Raw genomic sequence first — 22,961 nt, 5'->3', positions numbered from 1 at the left:
ACGAACACATACTGTTTTCACTGTATTCACGCAGTCACCAATTACCTCTCCCTCAGGAACACAGTAATACCGTATACCTTAACAAATATGCATAGTATTACACTGTAGTACATATACTTACTGAGTTCCTCCACACACACCATCATCAGCTCCTGCTCTTGTTCCTCATAGTTAGCGGTCTCTGACGTCAGTTCATTGGCCTGTGGAGTAGCAACATCAATTGCATTAGCAAGTTTCCAATCCACTTCAATGATTTCAGGTATTTGGAAGTAGTCAGTGTTCCACACCTCACAGCGTAGTTTGAGGTTCTCCTCCTCCAGACCTTTGAGTTTCTGCTGTATGAAGTCATAATTGACAAAGTTACTGATGGAGTTAGATGACTCGTTCCTCTTCATTCTGAAAACCAGGAGAGAGGGAGAAGGCGGTCAGAATTTAAGTCTTACGTTTACAGTGCCTTGCGAAAGTATTCAGCCCCCTTGAACTTTGCGACCTTTTGCCACATTTCAGGCTTCAAACAAAGATATAAAACTGTATTTTTTTGTGAAGAATCAACAACAAGTGGGACACAGTCATGAAGTGGAACGACATTTATTGGATATTTCAAACGTTTTTAACAAATCAAAAACTGAAAAATTGGGCGTGCAAAATTATTCAGCCCCTTTACTTTCAGTGCAGCAAACTTTCTCCAGAAGTTCAGTGAGGATCTCTGAATGATCCAATGATGACCTAAATGACTAATGATGATAAATACAATCCACCTGTGTGTAATCAAGTCTCCGTATAAATGCACCTGCACTGTGATAGTCTCAGAGGTCCGTTAAAAGCGCAGAGCATCATGAAGAACAAGGAACACACCAGGCAGGTCCGAGATACTGTTGTGAAGAAGTTTAAACCGGATTTGGATACAAAAAGATTTCCCAAGCTTTAAACATCCCAAGGAGCACTGTGCAAGCGCTAATATTGAAATGGAAGAAGTATCAAGACCACTGCAAATCTACCAAGACCTGGCCGTCGCTCTAAACTTTCAGCTCATACAAGGAGAAGACTGATCAGAGATGCAGCCAAGAGGACAACAAGCAGTCGTATATTGCACAAATCTGGTCTTCATGGAAGAGTGGCAAGAAGAAAGCCATTTCTTAAAGATATCCATAAAAAGTGTTGTTTAAAGTTTGCCACAAGCCACCTGGGAGACACACCAAACATGTGGAAGAAGGTGCTCTGGTCAGATGAAACCAAAATTGAACTTTTTGGCAATGCAAAATGTTATGTTTGGCGTAAAAGCAACACAGCACGTCACCCTGAACACACCATCCCCACTGTCAAACATGGTGGTGGCAGCATCATGGTTTGGGCCTGATTTTCTTCAGCAGGGACAATGAAGATGGTTAAAATTGATGGGAAGATGGATGGAGCCAAATACAGGACCATTCTGGAAGAAAACCTGATGGTGTCTGCAAAAGACCTGAGACTGGGACGGAGATTTGTCTTCCAACAAGACAATGATCCAAAACATAAAGCAAAATCTACAATGGAATGGTTCAAAAATAAACATATCCAGGTGTTAGAATGGCCAAGTCAAAGTCCAGACCTGAATCCAATCGAGAATCTGTGGAAAGAACTGAAAACTGCTGTTCACAAATGCTCTCCATCCAACCTCACTGAGCTCGAGCTGTTTTGCAAGGAAGAATGGGAAAAAATGTCAGTCTCTCGATGTGCAAAACTGATAGAGACATACCCCAAGCGACTTACAGCTGTAATCGCAGCAAAAGGTGGCGCTACCAAGTATTAACTTAAGGGGGCTGAATAATTTTGCACGCCCAATTTTTCAGTTTTTGATTTGTTAAAGTTTGAAATATCCAATAAATGTCGTTCCACTTCATGATGGTGTCCCACTTGTTGTTGATTCTTCACAAAAAAATACAGTTTTATATCTTTATGTTTGAAGTCTGAAATGTGGCAAAAGGTCGCAAAGTTCAAGGGGGCCGAATACTTTCCCAAGGCACTGTACCTGCCAAAGTTGTGCTGATATGCCTGAGGGGATGTACGATGTGTATGTATACTCTGCAGTGTATGTGTGTGTGTATGTGTGTGTGTGTGTACACACTCACAGTGCGTGTGAGTCGGAGGCGTTCTCGATCTCCTCTGTGCTGGCGTACAAGTGGAGCAGGTCGTCTCTCATTGAGAGCTCATGTCGCAGCTGGGCTATCTGGTGAATTGGAACCAGGAAGCAGGGTCAGAGTACTGAACTAGGATCTATCATGTAAAATGGTCCCCATTCCTGGTCCGGGCGAGTTACCGGGTGTGCAGGCTTTTGATCCTGCCTAGCATTAATGCAATGATTCAAGTGATACAAGGTCTAAATCAAAATTGAACCAGCTGTGTTAATGTCGGGCTGGAACTAAAGACTACATACGCTGTATGTATTTCCTCTCGCTAAATGCTATGCTCCAGTACTACTGTATTCTGTCTGTAATAGGTGAGATAAATCAAAGTAGGACCACAGTGATGGTTTCATACCTCTTCCTTAGCAATCTCCAGCTGTTCGTCCATTAACTCATTCCGTGCCGTTAGATCCCGATTCTGCTTGAGCAGTGATTGGCCGATCCGGGCCGCCAGCTCGAGGTCCCGCTCTTTCTGCAAGACAGCGGTTTGATGTTCTTCATTCTGTGATGTAGTTACAGTCTAGTTTCTAGTAGAAGACTTGTTTGTCATTCTAGCAACATGCTTATGGCTGATGACTATCGTGATTTGCTCAAATGGATAATATACTCAGGTACACGTTATTCAATTTGATGAAGGGTTCAAGTATGAAAACGATCCTGTTAAATTTACTTACCTCTTCCAGTAGGTGGGTGACAGCCTCAATGTCATGGTACGTCTTCGTGACCTGGCCCACTCTCTCTGAACACAGCACTGTAGGTGGGAGATGGGGAATGGAGGGAGAAAAGAAAAATACCTGGTTAATATATGGTTCACTGAAAAGTAAGAGTATTGGACAGTGAATTATTGGGACAGTATAGAGACAGTAACTTTCTGGTTAGAAACTTAAATTGGTCACAGGAGCTAAGATAATTTCTGGCGTACACTGACCACGATATCGGGAAGTAAAACTTTGACAGGTAAAAGCTAACTGCCCAGGTCATTATTGTCCCGCAACTATGTCCTCTCTTATCGCCTCTCGTCCAGTGAATGACTCATGGTCAACAACAGTTGAAAGGAAACAGACCGGGGCACTGACCGCCAGTCAGTCAGAGCTTATCCTCTTAGCCTGATCCTCATTACAGGGATAAGACCCATCTCTCTCTTTCCCTCTGATATAAATATACCTCAGCAAAAGCTGCTGTAGAAAACGGTAATAAGAACAGTTAACTCCCAGTAGGAAGTCGGGCTGGATATCTATGGCCGTGATTATAGAGAAATCTGGTTATTGACAGGTCAGTTTGTTTACTGGTTTGTGAATGGACACCGCGACCGTGTTCAGGATTGATGGGCGGGTCAATAGTGGTCATCCTGTTTAGAAGCTGAGTCATCATGGAGTTACAGTTGATGCTTCGTTTGTCATAGTAATCATTCTGGTGACCTAAAGAAGGGGGACCCATGGTTTCTGTGCAAGGCCTCATCTCCAAATAATCCCAAAATATGTTTCTATCCCGACCAATCAGCCGGGACTTTCAAGTTGACATTTATTTTCATCAGCATACATCCTGCAGATGTAGTCTCATGCAGGTACATGCCATTAAAAATCTCCCTTTGATCAAAAGCCTGGCTGGCACCAACGAGATGAGGTACTCATCAGTACTGTACAGTAGATTCAAATCATTAAAGTGAGGGGCAGCATTTGGCTGAAAATGGGGTGACTAACAGCATCCATGAGCCAATTATTCAATGGAATGAAATGGTCCTGGGCCGGATCAACTGTATGCCTACAGTCATTAATCCTTTGAACCCTTTAAGAAAATAGTGTGTGTCCTTGTTTAGAGGGGACGGGGGTCTGCAGCATGGGAAAAAAAGAGATATAGGGAGAGCAAATGAGAAGGAGAGAAACAGAGAATTAAATAAAAGGAGAAAGAGAGAAAGAAAGAGTGAGAGAGAAAGAAAGAGAAATAACATCTTGTTCTAGGATACTGAGACCGGTCCACAGAAGCGGGTGGTGGTTGAGTTGGATCCAACGGCTTCCCGCAGCACTGGGCGCGGGCACTAGCAGAGTGCAGCTACAATGCCAACCTAACCCCTGCAACAGACAGAGCTGCTACCTATGCACCAAAAGAAGTGCCAATACGTTGCAGGTCATTTGTTTATCGCTGAGTCTACAATGATACATTCCTACAGTTCAGTATATCATAAAGACAAACCCTAATTGTGTTCTTTATTAAGACGAACATTCTGTAAAATACCCCGGAATAGCCTAATCTAATCTGGACAATCAGTTTGATCAGGTAGCCTACCATTTTCAATTGTAGAGCAGAGCAAGGGTGTCCAGTTTTCAATAATAAGATTACATAGCCACATGGATAACTGACCCTAAGTAAGTATAGCTTCCTAAAACACTGTCGTCCTAACTGGGATAGGCGAACTGCTAATGTTCCCATCTGAAACTACAATTAAAATAGCTTCCTCCATAGAACAAAAGGCACATTTTCTAATATGGCTAGGCCTACTTCAATTAAAGTAACTTCATAGAACAAAGACTAATTATAAAATCGGGCCACTACAATTGAAATAGCTCTATCCATGGAACAATTCCTAATTGTACTATTATCAAAATAGATTCATCCATAGAACTTAAAATCCAATGGTTATATGGTTATATTTACTTGGAGTACATACTTATGCTAATGCTAAATCCCCATTTAGCTTCCCAAATAGCTTCTCAATCTTTACAAGCTTATAGACTGGACTGCTTTCCAGACAAGAAAAGGGTATTTAGTTCAGACACACTGAAGACAGAACATTGTGTTGGACTATCAAGAAGAACTAATGCTGAATTTGTATGTTAACTTATTTTCTTAATTTATTTTCAGTGTCAAGCTTTATTGATTTCTTTGGAAAGAAAATGTTTCAAGAATGATGAAATCTGAGTGGACTATCCCTTTTAAAGCTATGCCACAGTACAGTAGTTGATTGACTGTCTGTGAAATACATACTGTACTATATTACCCACCAAGACCACACTATCCTAGCTCAATGTACCCTAACCGAGAGGGTTCAGAGTGGATCCTGTACAGTACATAGGAGCCTACAGGATCAACAGGAATCCATAGGGATCAATCCCACAAGCTCATCTGTCAGTCTGATTCTCGCATCACTACAGACGTTATCATAAGCCTTTCTCCCAATCTTCTTGGAACGTCCATTCTGCGGCATTAGACTACTAATACAGGGCAGGCCATTGTATGGGCCTGGGACAGATTGCAGAAACTTGCACGTGACATCACAATACCTACGTCTTCCTGCCCTGATCCGTTTAGCTGTGTGGTGCAGGGGTCAGGGAGAAAGAGACAGCCAGTACACCAATGTCCTGCCTAGAGGGTCATTGAGGCCTACTATGAGTGCTTTAAGGCAGTAAAGAGCCAGTGAATCTCAATATTGAACTTGGGTCTATAAACATTAAAACCCAATTGACTATTTGGTCAGAAATATTAGACCTCTACGTAATCTATTAAATATATTAGACCTCATCAAATATATCCGGCCTCTAGCTATACATAATTTATGATTACATCATTAGCCTAGTTAATTCCACGTAATACTAAATGACGACAAGGGAGATAAGAAACCATAATTTGTGGCAGAAACTGCACCCAGGTTAAAGTTTCTGCCCGTCTGTGGTGTAGGCAGCCCTGAGGACATCATCATCAAAATCCCTTGAGTATCAGTGCCTACAGATTACAGCTGTACTGTACTTGTGTAATGAAATATTATAATTCATCCAATTTTATTTAGCCATTGTGTAACAGTCATGTAACGCCAGAGATTTTCTAGAAAAGTCTGTTCGTTTTCTGGATATGTGCCAGCATCTATGCCAGTGTCGCAGTGCACTAACAGAAAAGGTGCCAGCCAGCCAGCACGCTGCCCGTTCAGACAAAGGACCAAATGGAGGCTGAAAAGAAAGACGTTCTCTAGCTGAAATAGGCCACTTCTTAGAAACTATATATCAGTGTGTCAAACCAGGGTGCCCCTTTAATCTGCAAGTCAAACCCTTGATAGTGTACAGTAATTTCTGATCTATATTGCAAAGAATCGATCTTGAATATTTTGAGGTAGAATGAATAATCTGCCGTATTCTTATTTCATATACTCAGTATTATACTGTAGGAGTATCATTCTAGATTTTTTCTATTGTATGTTTATGCCATATGTAACTCTGTGTTGTTGTTTGTGTGGCACTGCTTTGCTTTATCTTGGCCAGGTCGCAGTTGTAAATGAGAACTTGTTCTCAACTAGCCTACCTGGTTAAATGTTTTATTTTACCTTTATTTAACTAGGCAAGCCAGTTAAGAACAAATTCTTATTTTCAATGACGGCCTAGTGGGTTAACTGCCTGTTCAGAATGACAAATAAAGGTGAAATAAAATTATACACTCGGTGTCCAGTTTATTTGGTACACCCATCTAGTACAAAGTCGGACCCCCCTTTGCCTCCAGAACAGCCTGAATTCTTTGGGGAATAGACATGTTACTCAGTTGGTATCAAGGGACCTAACATGTGCCAGGAAAACATTCCCCACCCCATTACACCACCAGCCTGTACCGTTGACACCAGGCAGGATGAGGTCATGGGCTCATGCTGCTTACGCCAAATCCTGACTCAGCATGACGCAACAGGAACCGGGATTCGTCAGAACAGGCAACATTTTTCCACTCCTCAATTGTCCAGTGTTGGTGATCACGTGCCCACTGGAGCCGCTTCTTCTTGTTTTTACCTGATAGGAGTGGAACCTGATGTGCTCATCTGCTGCAATAACCCATCCCCGACAAGGACCGACGAGTTGTGTGTCCCAAGGTACTGGAACCAGTGCGCCTGGCACCGACGATCATGCCACGCTCAAAGTTGCTTAGGTCACTCGTTTTTCCCCATTCTAACATTCAACCGAACAGAAACGTAATGTCTCCATGCCTGCTTTATATAGCAAGCCACGTGACTCAAATGTCCGTAGGAGAACCATTTTCGTGAACGGGGAGGTGTACCTAATAAACTGGCCACTGAGTGTATTTACATTTACATTTAAGTCATTTAGCAGACGCTCTTATCCAGAGCGACTTACAAATTGAGTGTATAATATACTGTAACCCAGCATATGGAATATTGCTAGAGGCACGGAGTGAAGACAATTAACTAGGGTGTGAATCTAGGGCATCATCATGATACCTGCCGCATTGAAGGACCATAACAGAATAGCATGGTCAGCATGACCAGCTTGTCATTTCATCAATTTAGGGCATGAATTGAAAATTCGATTAAATGCCCACTGAAACAATTATGGAAAATTACCCAATTCAAACATGAGGGGTTGGTTCAATTTCTTAATTTAAGATATGATAGATCCCATCTTTACAAAACATTGTTCTCATCAGGGCAATTGGACAGTACTAGAACATACTCACTGGGCAAAAACTGGTTGAATCAACCTTTGTTTCCTGTCATTTCAACCCCAAAAAAATCTATATGATGACATCAACGTGGAAAACTAATTGGATTTGCAAAATGTCATCAATCGTAAGGGCATTTAGACACCCAACTTTTAACATAAATCCAATAGCATGTGAAATGTATTTTTAACCAAACTGACGTCTGTGCCGAGTGGGTAGCCAGTACTTCCATGTTTTTGACCTTCATATCGAGTCCTAAAAGTCCACAAACCTTTTCCAGCCAGTCTGTCTACTGCAGCCCAAAGTCAATGACACTCAAAAGGCACAGAGACAATACACCACAGAAAACACTGCTGCTGCTGACGGAAAACACACAAACTGCTGCTAAGTACACACACTGTGGCACAGTGACCTTCACACTCAATGGGGAGAACTGCAAGCTCAGTAAACCTGGCAGCCCCTGTTCACTGGAGGTAAGTTACACATTTGGCATATGTGACTTCAATGACTCAAAAGTAGAGACACAGATCAGGCTTCAGATATTCATATACACACATACAGCCAGTCAATAACCTAACCATGTGTTACTGCATGTGAATGAAATCACAGCTGAAAGAACCATTCATACAACAAATAATTCATGCATAAGCACCTTCCCAGCCATACAGTCACTCACTTAGCTTGACTGTAACCTGCACAGATTCTACAATATGTTAACAGCACAGCAACACTGCCAACAAGACAGATTTATGGCTGCAGAATCCCCCTGATCGCCTGCAACTCCCTCCTTTTCCCCTCTCTCAACCTCCTCCATTGCTCCCTCGATCCTTGCTCCTCTCCCAATCACTCTCTCTTCTCTGTCCGTCTCTCATCCTCCCTTTACCCCCTCACCTTGCATCAGTTCCCTGCACAGAATCTCCTTATTGTGTGGCTTTCCTCCCTCCTCCACCTCCTCTTCTTCCTCCTCCTGGCTCCCGTGGCCGCTCTCCTTCTCTTCCTCCTCGGAAGCAGAGGAGCTCCACACCTCCATGGTGACCGGACAGAAGCTCTCTTCCATCCCTCCTTCTGTTATATTGCTCTATTTATTCTTGTTCTTCTGTTCCCCGTTTCAGCTCTATGCTCGTTCAATAAGCCGATGCTCCGTGGCGCGTTCAAAACAGCATCCTCCTCTGTGTGTCCCTGTGACTGTGTGGGTATGTGTTACGTGTGTGAGATGAGACTGAGCTGTCCTTAGTGTTAATATGTAATCCCTCTGACTGGGAGGTCCATCTGCAGTCACCCTCTTGCTTATATCAACCTGGCCACACTGGACTGTGGGAACGCAAAAAGAGAAGGAGCGGTGTCGGAGGTAGTTTTGAGACCAGAACGACGCATAAAAGCTCAAATAGATCATACCCAACTTTGCCTAAGAACTATACATATAGAAATGCAAGTCTTTAATATAAAACACAATACAAAATTATAATCTGGTTTAGCGAGAGAATGCGCTTAGTCCCGGCATCCCCGTGAGGCAGAGTGAGATGGTACGCTCCAGCCAAGGCCATGACTGTTATCTTCCTGCACACATAATATTGGTGCAGACTGAGCCACACCCCCTTGTAGAGGGAGAGGGATGCAACACTGATACTGTACAAACAGACTGGGATTGTAAATCGACTGTTGATGTTTGTGTGGACTGTTGCTGTTTGTGTGGAGAGAAGATAGGTGTCTGAGAGGGAAAGTAGTATATGAATTGACGTCAAGCTGGGTTTTCAGCAGGGCCTCTCAATTTACTGAGCTCTTTAGTATGTTAGCACAAACCTCACATGCACAGTAAAACAATGCAAACACAATAGTGAATGTACAAACTGGAGAGATGCCCATTGTTTTCATGTTTTGCAAATAATGGTCTGTATTGACAGAGTTAAAATAAAGTAATGCCAAAGTACTAAAGCTGCTTATTTCACATCAACTGATGTGGAAAAACAATATATCAGATATATGCCAGGTATGCTTTATTGACATATAACAACTTTGTATAGGGAAAAACACATCCCTGAAGTCTAGCCTTCATCACCACCATCATCATCATCATCACTTCATCCACCCAGTGCCCTCCCTGTTGCTACCCTGGCACTCAAGTGTTCTCTCCCAATCAAATATTAACCTCCCCTTCATAAATGTTTCACCTGCAGACGGTTTCTTTCAGGTCGAGTGCGGCACGCAAGGAGCGGCTGGGACACAACTTTCACCGTCTCCCCCTTCTCTTTTCCTTTCGGTCTTTACACCCCCGCCCCCCAATCCCGTTTCATCCCCCTATCCACGTTGCTTTCCTACCAGGGTTGTGTACACAGCACCCCAACACGACGCATTAGCCAGCCAAGACAAAATGGAGGCTGCCAGCTCCCATTGTGTCCTCCTCCCAGAGCGCCAAGAAGCTTGGCGTGATCCTGGACAACACCCTGTCGTTCTCAACCAACATCAAGGCGGTGGCCCGTTCCTGTAGGTTCATGCTCTACAACATCCGCAGAGTACGACCCTGCCTCACACAGGAAGCGGCGCAGGTCCTAATCCAGGCACTTGTCATCTCCCGTCTGGATTACTGCAACTCGCTGTTGGCTGGGCTCCCTGCCTGTGCCATTAAACCCCTTCAACTCATCCAGCCGCAGCCCGTCTGGTGTTCAACCTTCCCAAGTTCTCTCACGTCACCCCGCTCCTCCGTTCTCTCCACTGGCTTCCAGTTGAAGCTCGCATCCGCTACAAGACCATGGTGCTTGCCTACGGAGCTGTGAGGGGAACGGCACCTCAGTACCTCCAGGCTCTGATCAGGCCCTACACCCAAACAAGGGCACTGAGTTCATCCACCTCTGGCCTGCTCGCCTCCCTACCACTGAGGAAGTACAGCTCCCGCTCAGCCCAGTCAAAACTGTTCGCTGCCCTGGCCCCCCAATGGTGGAACAAACTCCCTCACGACGCCAGGACAGCGGAGTCAATCACCACCTTCCGGAGACACCTGAAACCCCACCTCTTTAAGGAATATCTAGGATAGGATAAGTAATCCCTCTCACCCCCCCTTAAGATTTAGATGCACTATTGTAAAGTGACTGTTCCACTGGATGTCATAAGGTGAATGCACCAATTTGTAAGTCGCTCTGGATAAGAGCGTCTGCTAAATGACTTAAATGTAAATGTAAATGTAAAAATATCAGCCCATCCAATACAAGTGGACTTCCTTACCCTTCCAAACCTCACTGATTAATTCAGTTAACAGAAACCGGTCGCTGATACAATAGGATTTGTTGAGTCACCGTATTAGAAAGACAATGGAAAGTTAAGCTTAAGCTAGGGCCAAGATGGATAAAGAAGGCTACAGTACAGAATATACATGGTCGTGCCCTTTGTCTCCAATAAAAAGTGCACCAAACCAAAGCTCATTAAAAGCTGTGTAGTAGTAAAGTTTGTTAACATTTTCCTCACATTATCTATGACAAAACTGACGTTTTTGCAAAGGCATGAAATAACACGTACCATAAGCACTAAGCAGTCATAATTAGCTGACTGATTTGAAACAGTCATGACTATGCCAACCTAGCCATTGTTTTGTTTTTGTATTGAATATTTTAAAAAACATACAATATACTGGCAGTGAAGCCGCTCAACAACTCCATCACATTAGTCGTCTAACAGACTCCCACCCAGAGAGACACACAGAAGCAACCAGGGTCAACGCCCTGCTCAAGATCTCCCACAAGGTCAAAAACGGGGACCTGAACCAGTGATCCATCAGCCACCGGCCCAAACCGTCCTCCCCCCACGGTTCCCCAAGAACTGCCCCTCAACCATCTGGGACCCCCCACACAGTCCCACACCCCAGCCTAGCCATTATTAGAGTGCATAAAATAGCACTGCAAGCAACCTGACAATGTTATATTGACATAAAATGATGTCAGTTATCATGACTTATGTAATATCATACTAATAACAGTGGAAGGATCAAGTAAAGTGTTACCAAGAACTGCTATTCATGGACAAATCCATTCTGCCTCTGCAGATATGGACAAAAACATAAGTTGCTAGTCAATATTGACACAAGAAACCACTTTGCACTGATATCACTTCCTTGCAATCAACCAATGCAACGCAGTTCACAGTTCAATATTTGACTAAGATGAAAGAACACACCCTTAGAGGTCAATGGCCAAATGGCCAAATAGTTTTATGGGCGCCCACGGTTTCCGTGGAAACACAGTATGAGAAAAACAACACCATAAGCTCCATATCACTGATCAGATAAAGAGAGACTGAACCAGTGTAAAGTACACTATGAAGTGGTCACATAGCAAGCGACGATCAACAAAGATATATGAAGAGTGTAATCAGTCACGTTCTGCTCTTTGACGTGGTCAGCCGTCCAGCGCAACGGCAAAACACAAAGGTTGCATCTGAAATGTCACCATACTCCCTGTCTAATGCCCTACTTTTGAACCAAGCCCGGGTCAAAAGTAGTGCACTACATAGGGAATAGGATGCCATTTCAGACGCACCCAGAGATAAGGGTTAACTCCCTTTCAGGTGGGTCTATTTACTTACATGGGCATCCACCCATATCCCTGCCAGCTCTGTTAAGACTGTAAGCTGTACCGGTATTTCAAGCAACAGAGCCAGACACAAAAGGACTACTTACTAATACGTCTGTAACTGGAAGGAAGTTGAATCTTTAAAAAAAAGAAGGGTGGCAGAGAAGGAGAGAGAGTCTTTGAGATGGAGAAAAAGAAGCCAGGAGACAGAAGGTGCATGAAAGAACCCGGAAATAACAGAGAAAAGGGAGTAAGAGAAACATACTGAATTGGTATAAAAGAGACAGCTAGAGGAGGGTAGAAAGTGAGAGAAGCAGTGAATGGGTCAACCCACAGACGGAACAGAGAGCAAAAACAGGAGCGAGGGAACAGATTTAGATCAGAACAGGTGTGCACCAATGTAGATTACCAGAAGAGGGACACCCAAATAAGAGCTTTACAGAAGTTTAGGGCACGTGCCGCGTGCTAAGGAGCGAATGTCAACATGGGATCAGGCATAAGACACAGCTGTGTGTCAGCTGACTGGCTGTGTACCCGTCTGTCCTGTGCTCTGCAAAGAAGACAGAGTGAAAGGAGGGTACAGCCTATCCTGCCTTATTAAGTCGCTCTGGATAAGAGCGTCTGCTAAATGACTTAAATGTAATGTAATGTTATAAAGGAGTACGCCATGCAATCATATGGGATATTGCAACTCTGGCACGGACTGTACCCCCAGCCCAAAGCAGCTTGAATGAAAGGAGGGTACAGCCTATCCTGCCTTATGGGGGATTATTCTCGCTGTCTTATTGGAATCTGGCAACCCTCGTATCCCTGGCACAGTACCCCCAGTTACAATTGACTTGAGTAAAAGAGAGTACAGTCTATCCTGTCTTACATGGGAACCAACATGGCAATGTACCCCTAGTCACGATCGGCTTGAGTGTAGGGTTGGGACAATACCAGCCTTGCGATACTCGTTAGTATCTTGGCAAGGAAACAGAACAAAGCGGATTTAAATTATTTAGGGAAACAGTCCTAATGTTGGAAACAAACATATATCACCAGGCTGTCCCATTGAGGTAAAAAAGATCACACAAAAAAACCAGGGGAGACCTGGCCAAAATGTTCAACCAATCTTAAACGTCCGTCTATATTTGAGACCATCGACTTGCTTTCACATTAATTAACCTCTTCAGGATGTCTCTCTCAAGAATTACACCAAAGGCCACAAATACACACTGTTTACACGGCAAACCCAATCTCTGAGCTTTCAACCTGTCACCATTCCGACACCTCTCTGGTCTAGACTATGCTCACAGACAGATCATTAAAATATACACTACTGATGGGTTGCTAAGACGACCAAGTCCTACACAGTGATGAGAGTACGGTCAGTGTCGCCGTGATGTCGGAAGAACAGTCAGTGCTCGGGACCAAGCCCTTTGTAAAGGCTACTGTTAAAGTCAGTCCTGGACTGGAGGTGCAGAAGGAAACTGATTGTAGCTAACAGGCTAATCAGTTTAGTGGCATTTGGCATCTGTGGCCCCAAGCAACAGGGGAAGGGATGTGGCTAGAGGATTAGACACCTCCCCTAAAGTCACCAGAGGGAAGGGGGAGGAGTAAGGATCTTCTGTTAGCTCCTCTACTAAACAGACCATACATACATGTGCTACTGTACTGTATTGATAAATGGAGATGCTGATATAATAGTGTCCCGTTAACGTGATTATGACAGTGGAGTAGCATTGTAATAGTCAGTAGCATGATGTTGAGTGTTGGATTTGGGTAAACTGAGTGTTTGTTGTGTTTAGATTGAGGGATAAAGTATGCAGGAGTCCATGTACCAAATCAACTGTTTCTTCCTAGAATCAGACTATGATCTTGTGACTATGATCAATTTCACCCATATCTATCTCTAGCTCATATTTTAGCATTTACCTTTATAACATTACCCCATTAAAACAATCACAATATTGCTGAAAAAACATTTACAAATCTCATTAGATTTGTTTTTCCACGTCTGCATAGGAGAGTCAAGCGAAAACACTTTGTTGAAAGGACAATTGAAACAGATATAATCTTTAGCCAGACCTTAACTCGGAAATCTGCGTCAGACCTCAGATTCACAGTTCAAGATAAACTAGCAGGAGTTTACCATGGTCATTATATACGGTACTCCCTGTTGTCAACATGCTACCAACCAAGCCCTTTGGAACCATACCACCCCATCCAACCAAGAATTTTGTCACCACTATGTGTGATTCTATTATGAGGGTATTTTCAAGTGTGACTTAAAGACACCTGTATAAATTGGTCCAAAATCAGATATATTATTGCAGGACAAATTGCTACATTCACAGTCTTCTCTTGTGGACACTACTAATGCTTACACTGTGTATTGAGATACAGTGTCTTGTGAAAGTATTCAACCCCCCTTGGAATTTTGGGGATTTTGTATCATTTGAATTACACAACATGCCTACCCCTTTGAAGATGCAAAATAATTTTTATTGCGAAACAAACAAGAAATAAAGCAAAAACAGAGAACTTGAGCGTGCATAACTATTCACCCCCCCCCCCCCCCCCAAGTCAATACTTTGTAGAGCCACCTTTGCTGCAATTACAGTTGCAAGTATCTTGGGGGTATGTCTCTATAAGCTAGCACATCTAACCCCATGTGATTTTTACCCATTATTCAAGGCAAAACTGCTCTAGCTCCTTCAAGTTGGATGGATTCCGCTGGTGTACATCAATCTTTAAGTCATACCACAGATTCTCAATTGGCTTGAGGTCTGGGCTTTGACTAGACCATTCTAAGACATTTAAATGTTTCCCCTTAAACCACACGAGTGTTGTTTTAGCAGAATGCTTAGGGTCATTGTCCTGCTGGAAGGTGAACCTCCATTCCAGTCTCAAATCCCTGGAAGACTGAAACAGGTTTCCATCAAGAATTTCCCTGTATTTAGTGCCATCCATCATTCCTTCAGTTCTGACCACCAGTTTCCCAGTCCCTGCCGATGAAAAACATCCCCACAGCATGATTCTGCCACCATCATGGTGTTCTCGGGGTGATGTGAGGTGTTGGGTGTGCGCTAAACATAGCGTTTTCCTTGATGACCAAAAGCTACATTTTAGTCTCATCTGACCAGAGTACCTTCTTCCATATGTTTGGGGAGTCTCCCACATTCCTTTTGGCGAACACCAAACGTGTTTGCTTATTTTCTTTCTTTAAGCAATGGCTTTTACTGGCCACTCTTCCGTAAAGCCCAGCTCTGTGGGGTGTATGGCTTAAAGTGGTCCTATGGACAGATACTCCCATCTCTGCTATGGAGCTTTGCAGTTCCTTCGGGGTTATCTTTGGTCTCTTTGTTGCCTCTCTGATTAATGCCCTCCTTGCATGGTCCGTGAGTTTTGGTGGGCAGCCCCCTCTTGGCAGGTTTGTTGTGGTGTCATATTCTTTACATTTTTGAATAATGGATTTAATGGTGGGATGTTCAAAGTTTCAGATATTTTTTATAACACAATCCTGATCTGTATTTCTCCACAACTTTGTCCCTGACCTGTTTGGAAAGCTCCTTGGTCTTCATAGTGTTGCTTGCTTGGTGGTGCCCCTTGTTTAGTGGTGTTGCAGACTCTGGGGCCTTTCAGAACAGGTGAATATATACTTAGATCATGTGACAGATCATGTGACACTTAAATAAAGTCCACCTGTGTGCAATCTAGCTAATTCTGTGACTTCTGAAGGTAATTGGTTACACTAGATCTCATTTAGGGGCTTCATAGCAAATGGGGTGAATACATACAGTGGGGCAAAAAAGTATTTAGTCAGCCACCAATTGTGCAAGTTCTCCCACTTAAAAATATGAGAGAGGCCTGTAATTTTCATCATAGGTACACGTCAATTATGACAGACAAAATGAGAGAAAAAAAATCCAGAAAATCACATTGTAGGATTTTTTATGAATTTATTTGCAAATTATGGTGGAAAATAAGTATTTGGTCAACTACAAACAAGCAAGATGTCTGGCTCTCACAGACCTGTAACTTCATCTTTAAGAGGCTCCTCTGTCCTCCACTCGTTACCTGTTTTAATGGCACCTGTTTGAACTTGTTATCAGTATAAAAGACACATGTCCACAACCTCAAACAGTCACACTCCAAAAACTCCACTATGACCAAGACCAAAGAGCTGTCAAAGGACACCAGAAACAAAATTGTAGACCTGCACCAAGCTGGGAAGACTGAATCTGCAATAGGTAAGCAGCTTGGTGTGAAGAATTCAACTGTGGGAGCAATTATTAGGAAATGGAAGACATACAAGACCACTGATAATCTCCCTCAATCTGGGGCTCCACGCAAGATCTCACCCCGTGGGGTCAAAATGATCACAAGAACAGTGAGCAAAAATCCCAGAACCACACGGGGGGACCTAGTGAATGACCTGCAGAGAGCTGAGACCAAAGTAACTAAGCCTACCATCAGTAACACACTACACCGCCAGGGACTCAAATCCTGCAGTGCCAGACGTGTCCCCCTGCTTAAGCCAGTACATGTCCAGGCCCGTCTGAAGTTTGCTAGAGAGCATTTGGATGATCCAGAAGAAGATTGGGAGAATGTCATATGGTCAGATGAAACCAAAATATAACTTTTTGGTAAAAACTCAATTCGTTGTGTTTGGAGGACAAAGAATGCTGAGTTGCATCCAAAGAACACCATACCTACTGTGAAGCATGGGGGTGGAAATATGCTTTGGGGCTGTTTTTCTGCAAAGGGACCAGGACGACTGATCCGTGTAAAGGAAAGAATGAATGGGGCCATGTATCGTGAGATTTTGAGTGAAAACCTCCTTCCATCAGCAAGGGCATTGAAGATGAAACATGGTTGGGTCTTTCAGCATGACAATGATCCCAAACACACCACCCGGGCAACAAAGGAGTGGCTTCGTAAGAAGCATTTCAAGGTCCTGGAGTGGCCTAGCCAGTCTCCAGATCTCAACCCCATAGAAAATCTTTGAAGGGAGATGAAAGTCCGTGTTGCCCAGCAACAGCCCCAAAACATCACTGCTCTAGAGGAGACCTGCATGGAGGATTGGGCCAAATTACCAGCAACAGTGTGTGAAAACTTTGTGAAGACTTACAGAAAACGTTTGACCTCTGTCATTGCCAACAAAGGGTATATAACAAAGTATTGAGATAAACTTTTGTTATTTACCAAATACTTATTTTCCACCATCATTTGCAAATAAATTCATTAAAAATCCTACAATGTGATTTTCTGGATTTTTTTTCACTCATTTTCTCTGTCATAGTTGAAGTGTACCTATGATGAAAATTACAGGCCTCTCATCTTTTTAAGTGGGAGAACTTGCACAATTGGTGGCTGACTAAATACTTTTTTGCCCCACTGTATACACGCACCACTTTTCCGTGGGTTTTTTTATTTTTTGAAACAAGTAATTTTTTTAAATTTCACTTCACCAATTGACTATTTTGTGTATGTTCATTACATGAAATCCAAATAAAAATAAATGTAAATTACAGGTTGTAATGAAACAAAATAGGAAAAACTCCAAGGGGGTGAATACTTCTGCAAGGCATTGTATCTTATTTCTTCCAATTGTATTTGTCTTACAGGCAAGGAGTCAGACCACAAGCTCTTTAGATCCACACCATATGGATGACCTGATAATTATCCTATCAATGTTATACTATAAAGTCCAGTGATTAAAGGATATGTGTAATCTGTGAAAAGGTTTCCATTTACCAATTACAAAGCCTATGTGAGGGGTCAATTCACAGTAGGACTTTTAAGATGGAATTGCTGTAGGCTAAAACATTGCCTATAAAACACTATGGGCTGTTCAATTCTGTTCCTGGAGGGCCGAAACATTTGTTTTTTTGTTTCTACTTAGTAGTTAATTGCACTCACCTGGTGTCCCAGGTCTAAATTAGTCCCTAATTGGAAAGAGAGGACGCAAAACAGAAGTGTTTCGGCCCTCCAGGACCGGAATTGAATAGCCCTGCGACATTCAGTACATATTCAACTGAGGAATAAGTCATGTATTGACTTAATCTTACCAGGTTAGGACACTAGATAGTGGACAGCATGTTCTCAACCCTGAAATATAAGACACGCCTCCACAGTGGTACATGCAATAGTTTTGGGAGTCGGTAGCCCTGGTCCTGAATGCCACAGGTACAGTACATCAAGTTGTGTATGTTTAAGCATCAGTTCCTGGAAGGGCTGAAAGTAGAACTAATTTCTTCCCGGTACAGGAAGAATGTGCATCCATTTGAGAGTGTCCCCAAAAAATGTATGAGCCTAAAACATAGAATTAAATATAGAATCCCAATCAATTTAATATGATCTCTGTGGGCCTCGTCATAAAGATTTGTAATTTTACTCGAAAAATGTATGACCTTTTATTGTGGCATAAACACAACCAGTCATGATGTTTTGATCTGATTGTCAAACAATGACTTCAGTATGTTATGGTGTCGGGTGCATTTTCCTGGCATGGTTTAGATCCACTTGTAGAATCTATGCAGAGGCACATTGAAGCTGTTCTGGCAACTTGTGGTGGTCCAAACCATTTTAAGACACTTTATGTTGGTGTTTCATTTATTTTGGCTGTTAGATATATGTCTTGTGATCTAATTTAATCCACAGTTATTGTTTAGAAACTATTGATCCTCTCTGGCTAAATTATGGTCTCCGTTGTATTTTTAACATTGAGAGTTGTCTCCTGTGGTTGGATAAAATAAATAATAATAATACAATTTGTTTTACCTCTTGGGCTTCCAACGGGCTTGGGCCCAGCCCCTGACTCACACAATTGACCAGTAAAATTGATTTATTATGCAATTATTATTATTTTTAAGTTTATTAAATCAGTCCCCAGTTACCCACGTGGACCCCCTACCTCCTCCCCCCATCTGACGATTAACAGGGCAGCAGGAGCAGGCTGTGTGCACTCATTGACAGCGGGCTTCTGAGTCCTCCTGTGGTTGGCGGTTGCAGTAAAAAGAAAGATAGAGTGCATTCGGAAAGTATTCAGACCCTCAACTTTTTCCACATTTTATTACATTACAGACTCTTCTCTGCAGAAGAGAAGCTCTCAAGCTCTCAGGTTGGATGGGGAATGTCGCTGCACAGCTATTTTCATGTTTCTCCAGAGATGTTCGATCGAGTTCAAGTCCCGGGCTCTGGCTGGGCCACTCAAGGACATGCAGAGACTTGTCCCAAAGCCACTCCTGCGTTGTCTTGGCTGTGTGCTTAGGGTCGTTGTCCTGTTGGAAGGTGAACCTTCGCCCCGGTCAGGTCCTGAGCAGGTTTTCATCTCTGAGCTTTGCTCCGTTCCTCTTTCCTGACTAGTCTCCCAGTCCCTGCCTCTGAAAAACATTCCCACAGCATGATGCTGCCACCACCATGCTTCACCGTAGGGATGGTGTCAGGTTTCCTCCAGACAAGACGCTTGGCATTCAGGACAAAGAGTTCAATCTTGGTTTCATCAGACCAGAGAATCTTGTTTCTCTCATGGTCCGAGAGTCTTAGGTGCCTTTTGGAAAACTCCAAGTGGACTGTCGTGTGCCTTTTACTGAGGACTGGCTTCCCTTTCCATAAGGTTCTCCCATCTCTACAGAGGAACTCTGGAGCTCTGTCAGAGTGACCATCGGATTCTTGGTCAATTCCCTTGGATAAAATAAATAATAATAATAAAATGTATTTTGCTTCTTGGGCTTCCAACGGGCCTGGGCCCAGCCCCTGACTCACACAATTGACCAGTAACATTGATTTATTATGCATTTAAAACATTTTAAAAAACAGTTTATTAATCAGTTAACCAATCAAGACAGGGCTCCCCAGTTACCCATGTGGGCCCCCTACCTCCTTCTCCTCCCCACCATCTGACGATTAACAGGGCAGCAGGAGCAGGACACTCATTGACAGCGGGCTTCTGAGTCCTCCTGTGGTTGAGGAAAACATTCCCTGACCAAGGCCCTTCTCCCCAATTGCTCAGTTTTGCCAGGCGGCCAGCTGTAGGAAGAGTCTTGGTGGTTGCAAACATCATCCATCTAAGAATGATGTTCTTAGTGACCTTTAAAATGCTGCAGACATTTTTTGGTACCCTTCACCAGATATGTGCCTTGACACAATCCTGTCTCAGAGCTTTACGGGCAATTTCTTCGACCTCATAGCTTGATTTTTGCTCTGACATGAACTGTCAACTGTGAGACCTTATATAGACAGGTGTGTGCCTTTCCAAATCATGGCCAATCAAATGAATTGACCACAGGTGGACTCCAATCAAGTTGAAGGAACATCTCAAAGATGATCAATGGAAACAGGATGCACATGAGCTCAATTTTGAGTCTCATAGCAAAGGGTCTGAATACTTTTGTGAATAAGGTATATGTTTTTTATGTTTTATAAATTTGCTAAACTTTCTACAACCTGTTTTTGCTTCGTCATTATGGGATATTGTGTGTAGATTGACGAGGAAAACATTTTTTAAATCAATTTTAGAATAAGGCTGTAACATAATAACATTTCAAAAAAGGGAAGGGTCTGAATGCACCGTATATTTATTTTTTTGAAACACATTTTTTAAATATTTGTTTGCTACCTCTTGGGCCCCCCACAGTCCTAGGCCCAGGGGCCTCAGTCCCTGTAAACCCCTGCATTAATCCAGCCCTGCTTCAAAGGGCTGTTTTACTAGACGACCTGTGTGCATGTTCAGCCACTGGCAACATATTTCCAGCCTCCAAACAGAGACATCTGTTACACAAAACACCAAAAAGTATTATGACATTTGGCGATTGTCAAAAGGGCCCGAATGGAAGTGTCCACTGCTGTCCAAGTATGTCTCAGTGTCAGCCACTCATCTCTGCCTTGGCAAAATGTCTGTGTTTTCGTCAAATCACATCGCAATTTGGAGCGTAGGCTATACCAGACATTTTCAAGTTCATCTGCGAATTGTTCTTGCCTCTGATATGCAGCAATGATAAATAATGGTGTAATATAGGAGAGACAGGGGGACCTGATCCAAAATCAGCACTACTACTCTAAAACCCTTTATGAATACGAGCTCCAATTTAGATCTAGGAGACCAGGTAGGTGCTTTCACTCATCATTGGATTTAAGTGGTTGATTCCCTCCAAGCTAATTTGGTGAAGTGATTAACTAGTAAAACAGGTGCGGTACATTTGGCACTCCAGTACCAGAGTTGCCTTCTCCTGTGTTAGATGCCTAGCGTGGACAGAGTGGTGAACTTACAGAAGTACTTGAGTGTCTCTTCTATCTGGTCGTGTGTGAGTCCCAGGGCAACCTCCGGGGGCAGCAGAGGAGTGTGGAGCCAGTCGTCGTGGTCGTAGCCAAACATGCAGTCTGCCCGCAGAGTGTAGTTAGGCAGTCCCTCAGACAGCAGGCTCACTATCTCTACCTCACTATCGCCACCTGAACAAAGTTCTGACAGTGGGGAGGGAGGGAGGGAGGGAGGGAGGGAGGGAGGGAGATATGGAAGAACAAAGAGACAGCATTCATCACATTGGATTGAGTGTTCTGAAATCTCCAAGTCTCTGCTGCCCCCCCTGAGGCACTGACTGAATGGAGTTCCCATCTAATGTCCCCTACAATGGTTCTAAGAGACACATCTTCCCACTAGCTTCTAACAAGTGCTGTCCAACATGAAAGTGAACCCCTTCTCCAATCCCCTACAACCCATCTCCTACATTCATTTACTGTGACCTACCAGTGAGGGTGGACACATCATGGCTTCCCCTATCCACTCTTTCCAGGAGGTCGCAATCCATATTAAGGCCCTCATAAAGGGGCAGGGTCTCCTCATCGAGGCCCCCGGACGCCTCCCCCCTATAAAGGGAGAGGGTCAACAGGGGGTCCAGTGGGGAGTGTGCGGGCCAGAAGAAGAGATGAGGAGGAGATGGAGAGGGATGAGGGTGGGACAGCTTGACTGGGGCCAGGGTGTTCAGGGTGAGGGTGGAGGACTCAGGGTTGGTCTCTGTGAGTGACTGAGGCCCCCTGGTGGATCAGGGAGAAACAGCAGGCTGATCGCACATCTGGTACCAGGGCTGGTCTGAGAGAGGAGAGAAAAAATATATAGTGTTGCTAGATTTCCATCCAATTGGCAACAGATTTTCATGCAAATATTCTAAAAATCTGCATAAAAACACTATGCGCATTTTCCCACCAGAGATGCGTTTCCATCAAATTGACTTGTTGCAGATGAAAGGTGTGTGATGACGTAATGCACATCAAAATACATTTTGCAGTTAAGTTCCCATGTACTGAATAAAAAATAAAAGTTTAAATGGGTTTCCATCGCATTTTCAACTACATTGACAGGTTTATCACAACAACAAAAAATTGAGTGACAAAGCGCATGTGCCAACTCTGGTATTGGCACGTGCTCTCCAGCCAACAGCGTAGATACAGTAGGCTACTGTATCTACGACAAAAGTGCAAGATTATTTTTTATTTGTCAAACGGCAGTCAAGCATTGATGACCATGTCACCAGAGTGAGACCTTTGGGTATTTATTGGAAAGGAGCATCAAGCTCATCACCTTGCACTTTCACCACCCTGTGAAGTTCATCATAATGTATTTAAATCTGTAGCCTAATAAACTCCATGTGTGACTCCAAGTTACCTTTGACATTACCATTATTATATTCATATTTGCATAAAAGAGCTTCCAATGACATTTTACGCATAATCCATTTTGCAGACAAAAAGATCCCACCTAGTCTAGTTTATTTTTGGAAAGTTTACTAAACATTTTCTGTTTCCATCAGTCTTGTCATTAAAATTTTTGATCTGA

General features: G+C 43.3%; 1 protein-coding gene across 11 annotated transcripts in view; it reads right to left on the bottom strand.

The window, feature by feature from the left end:
* LOC124002879 (trafficking kinesin-binding protein 1-like) overlaps positions 1-22,961 on the bottom strand; it is a 68,278-nt gene that overhangs the window by 31,349 nt on the left and 13,968 nt on the right. For 9 of the 11 annotated variants that reach the window (XR_006833147.1, XM_046310671.1, XM_046310673.1 and 6 more), the window contains 7 exons: positions 21,876-22,217; positions 21,401-21,592; positions 2,837-2,913; positions 2,518-2,634; positions 2,109-2,206; positions 288-396; positions 122-200 (listed from right to left, as the gene is read on the bottom strand). Coding sequence is in view for 10 of the 11 variants with exons in the window: in XM_046310671.1 (XP_046166627.1) it covers positions 122-200; positions 288-396; positions 2,109-2,206; positions 2,518-2,634; positions 2,837-2,913; positions 21,401-21,592; positions 21,876-21,936 (733 nt within the window). In the remaining variant the exon portion in view is untranslated. Of the gene's footprint in view, positions 1-121; positions 201-287; positions 397-2,108; positions 2,207-2,517; positions 2,635-2,836; positions 2,914-3,090; positions 3,161-8,480; positions 9,017-21,400; positions 21,593-21,875; positions 22,218-22,961 lie in introns of those variants that run through there. The other 2 variants (XM_046310669.1, XM_046310676.1) reach the window with 2 other exon arrangements.

This window comes from Oncorhynchus gorbuscha, linkage group LG18 (assembly GCF_021184085.1).
Source record: "Oncorhynchus gorbuscha isolate QuinsamMale2020 ecotype Even-year linkage group LG18, OgorEven_v1.0, whole genome shotgun sequence".
Lineage (NCBI taxonomy): Eukaryota > Metazoa > Chordata > Actinopteri > Salmoniformes > Salmonidae > Oncorhynchus > Oncorhynchus gorbuscha.
The sequence above is the reverse complement of the archived record's forward strand: the minus strand, read 5'-3'. Positions and strand labels throughout refer to the sequence as shown.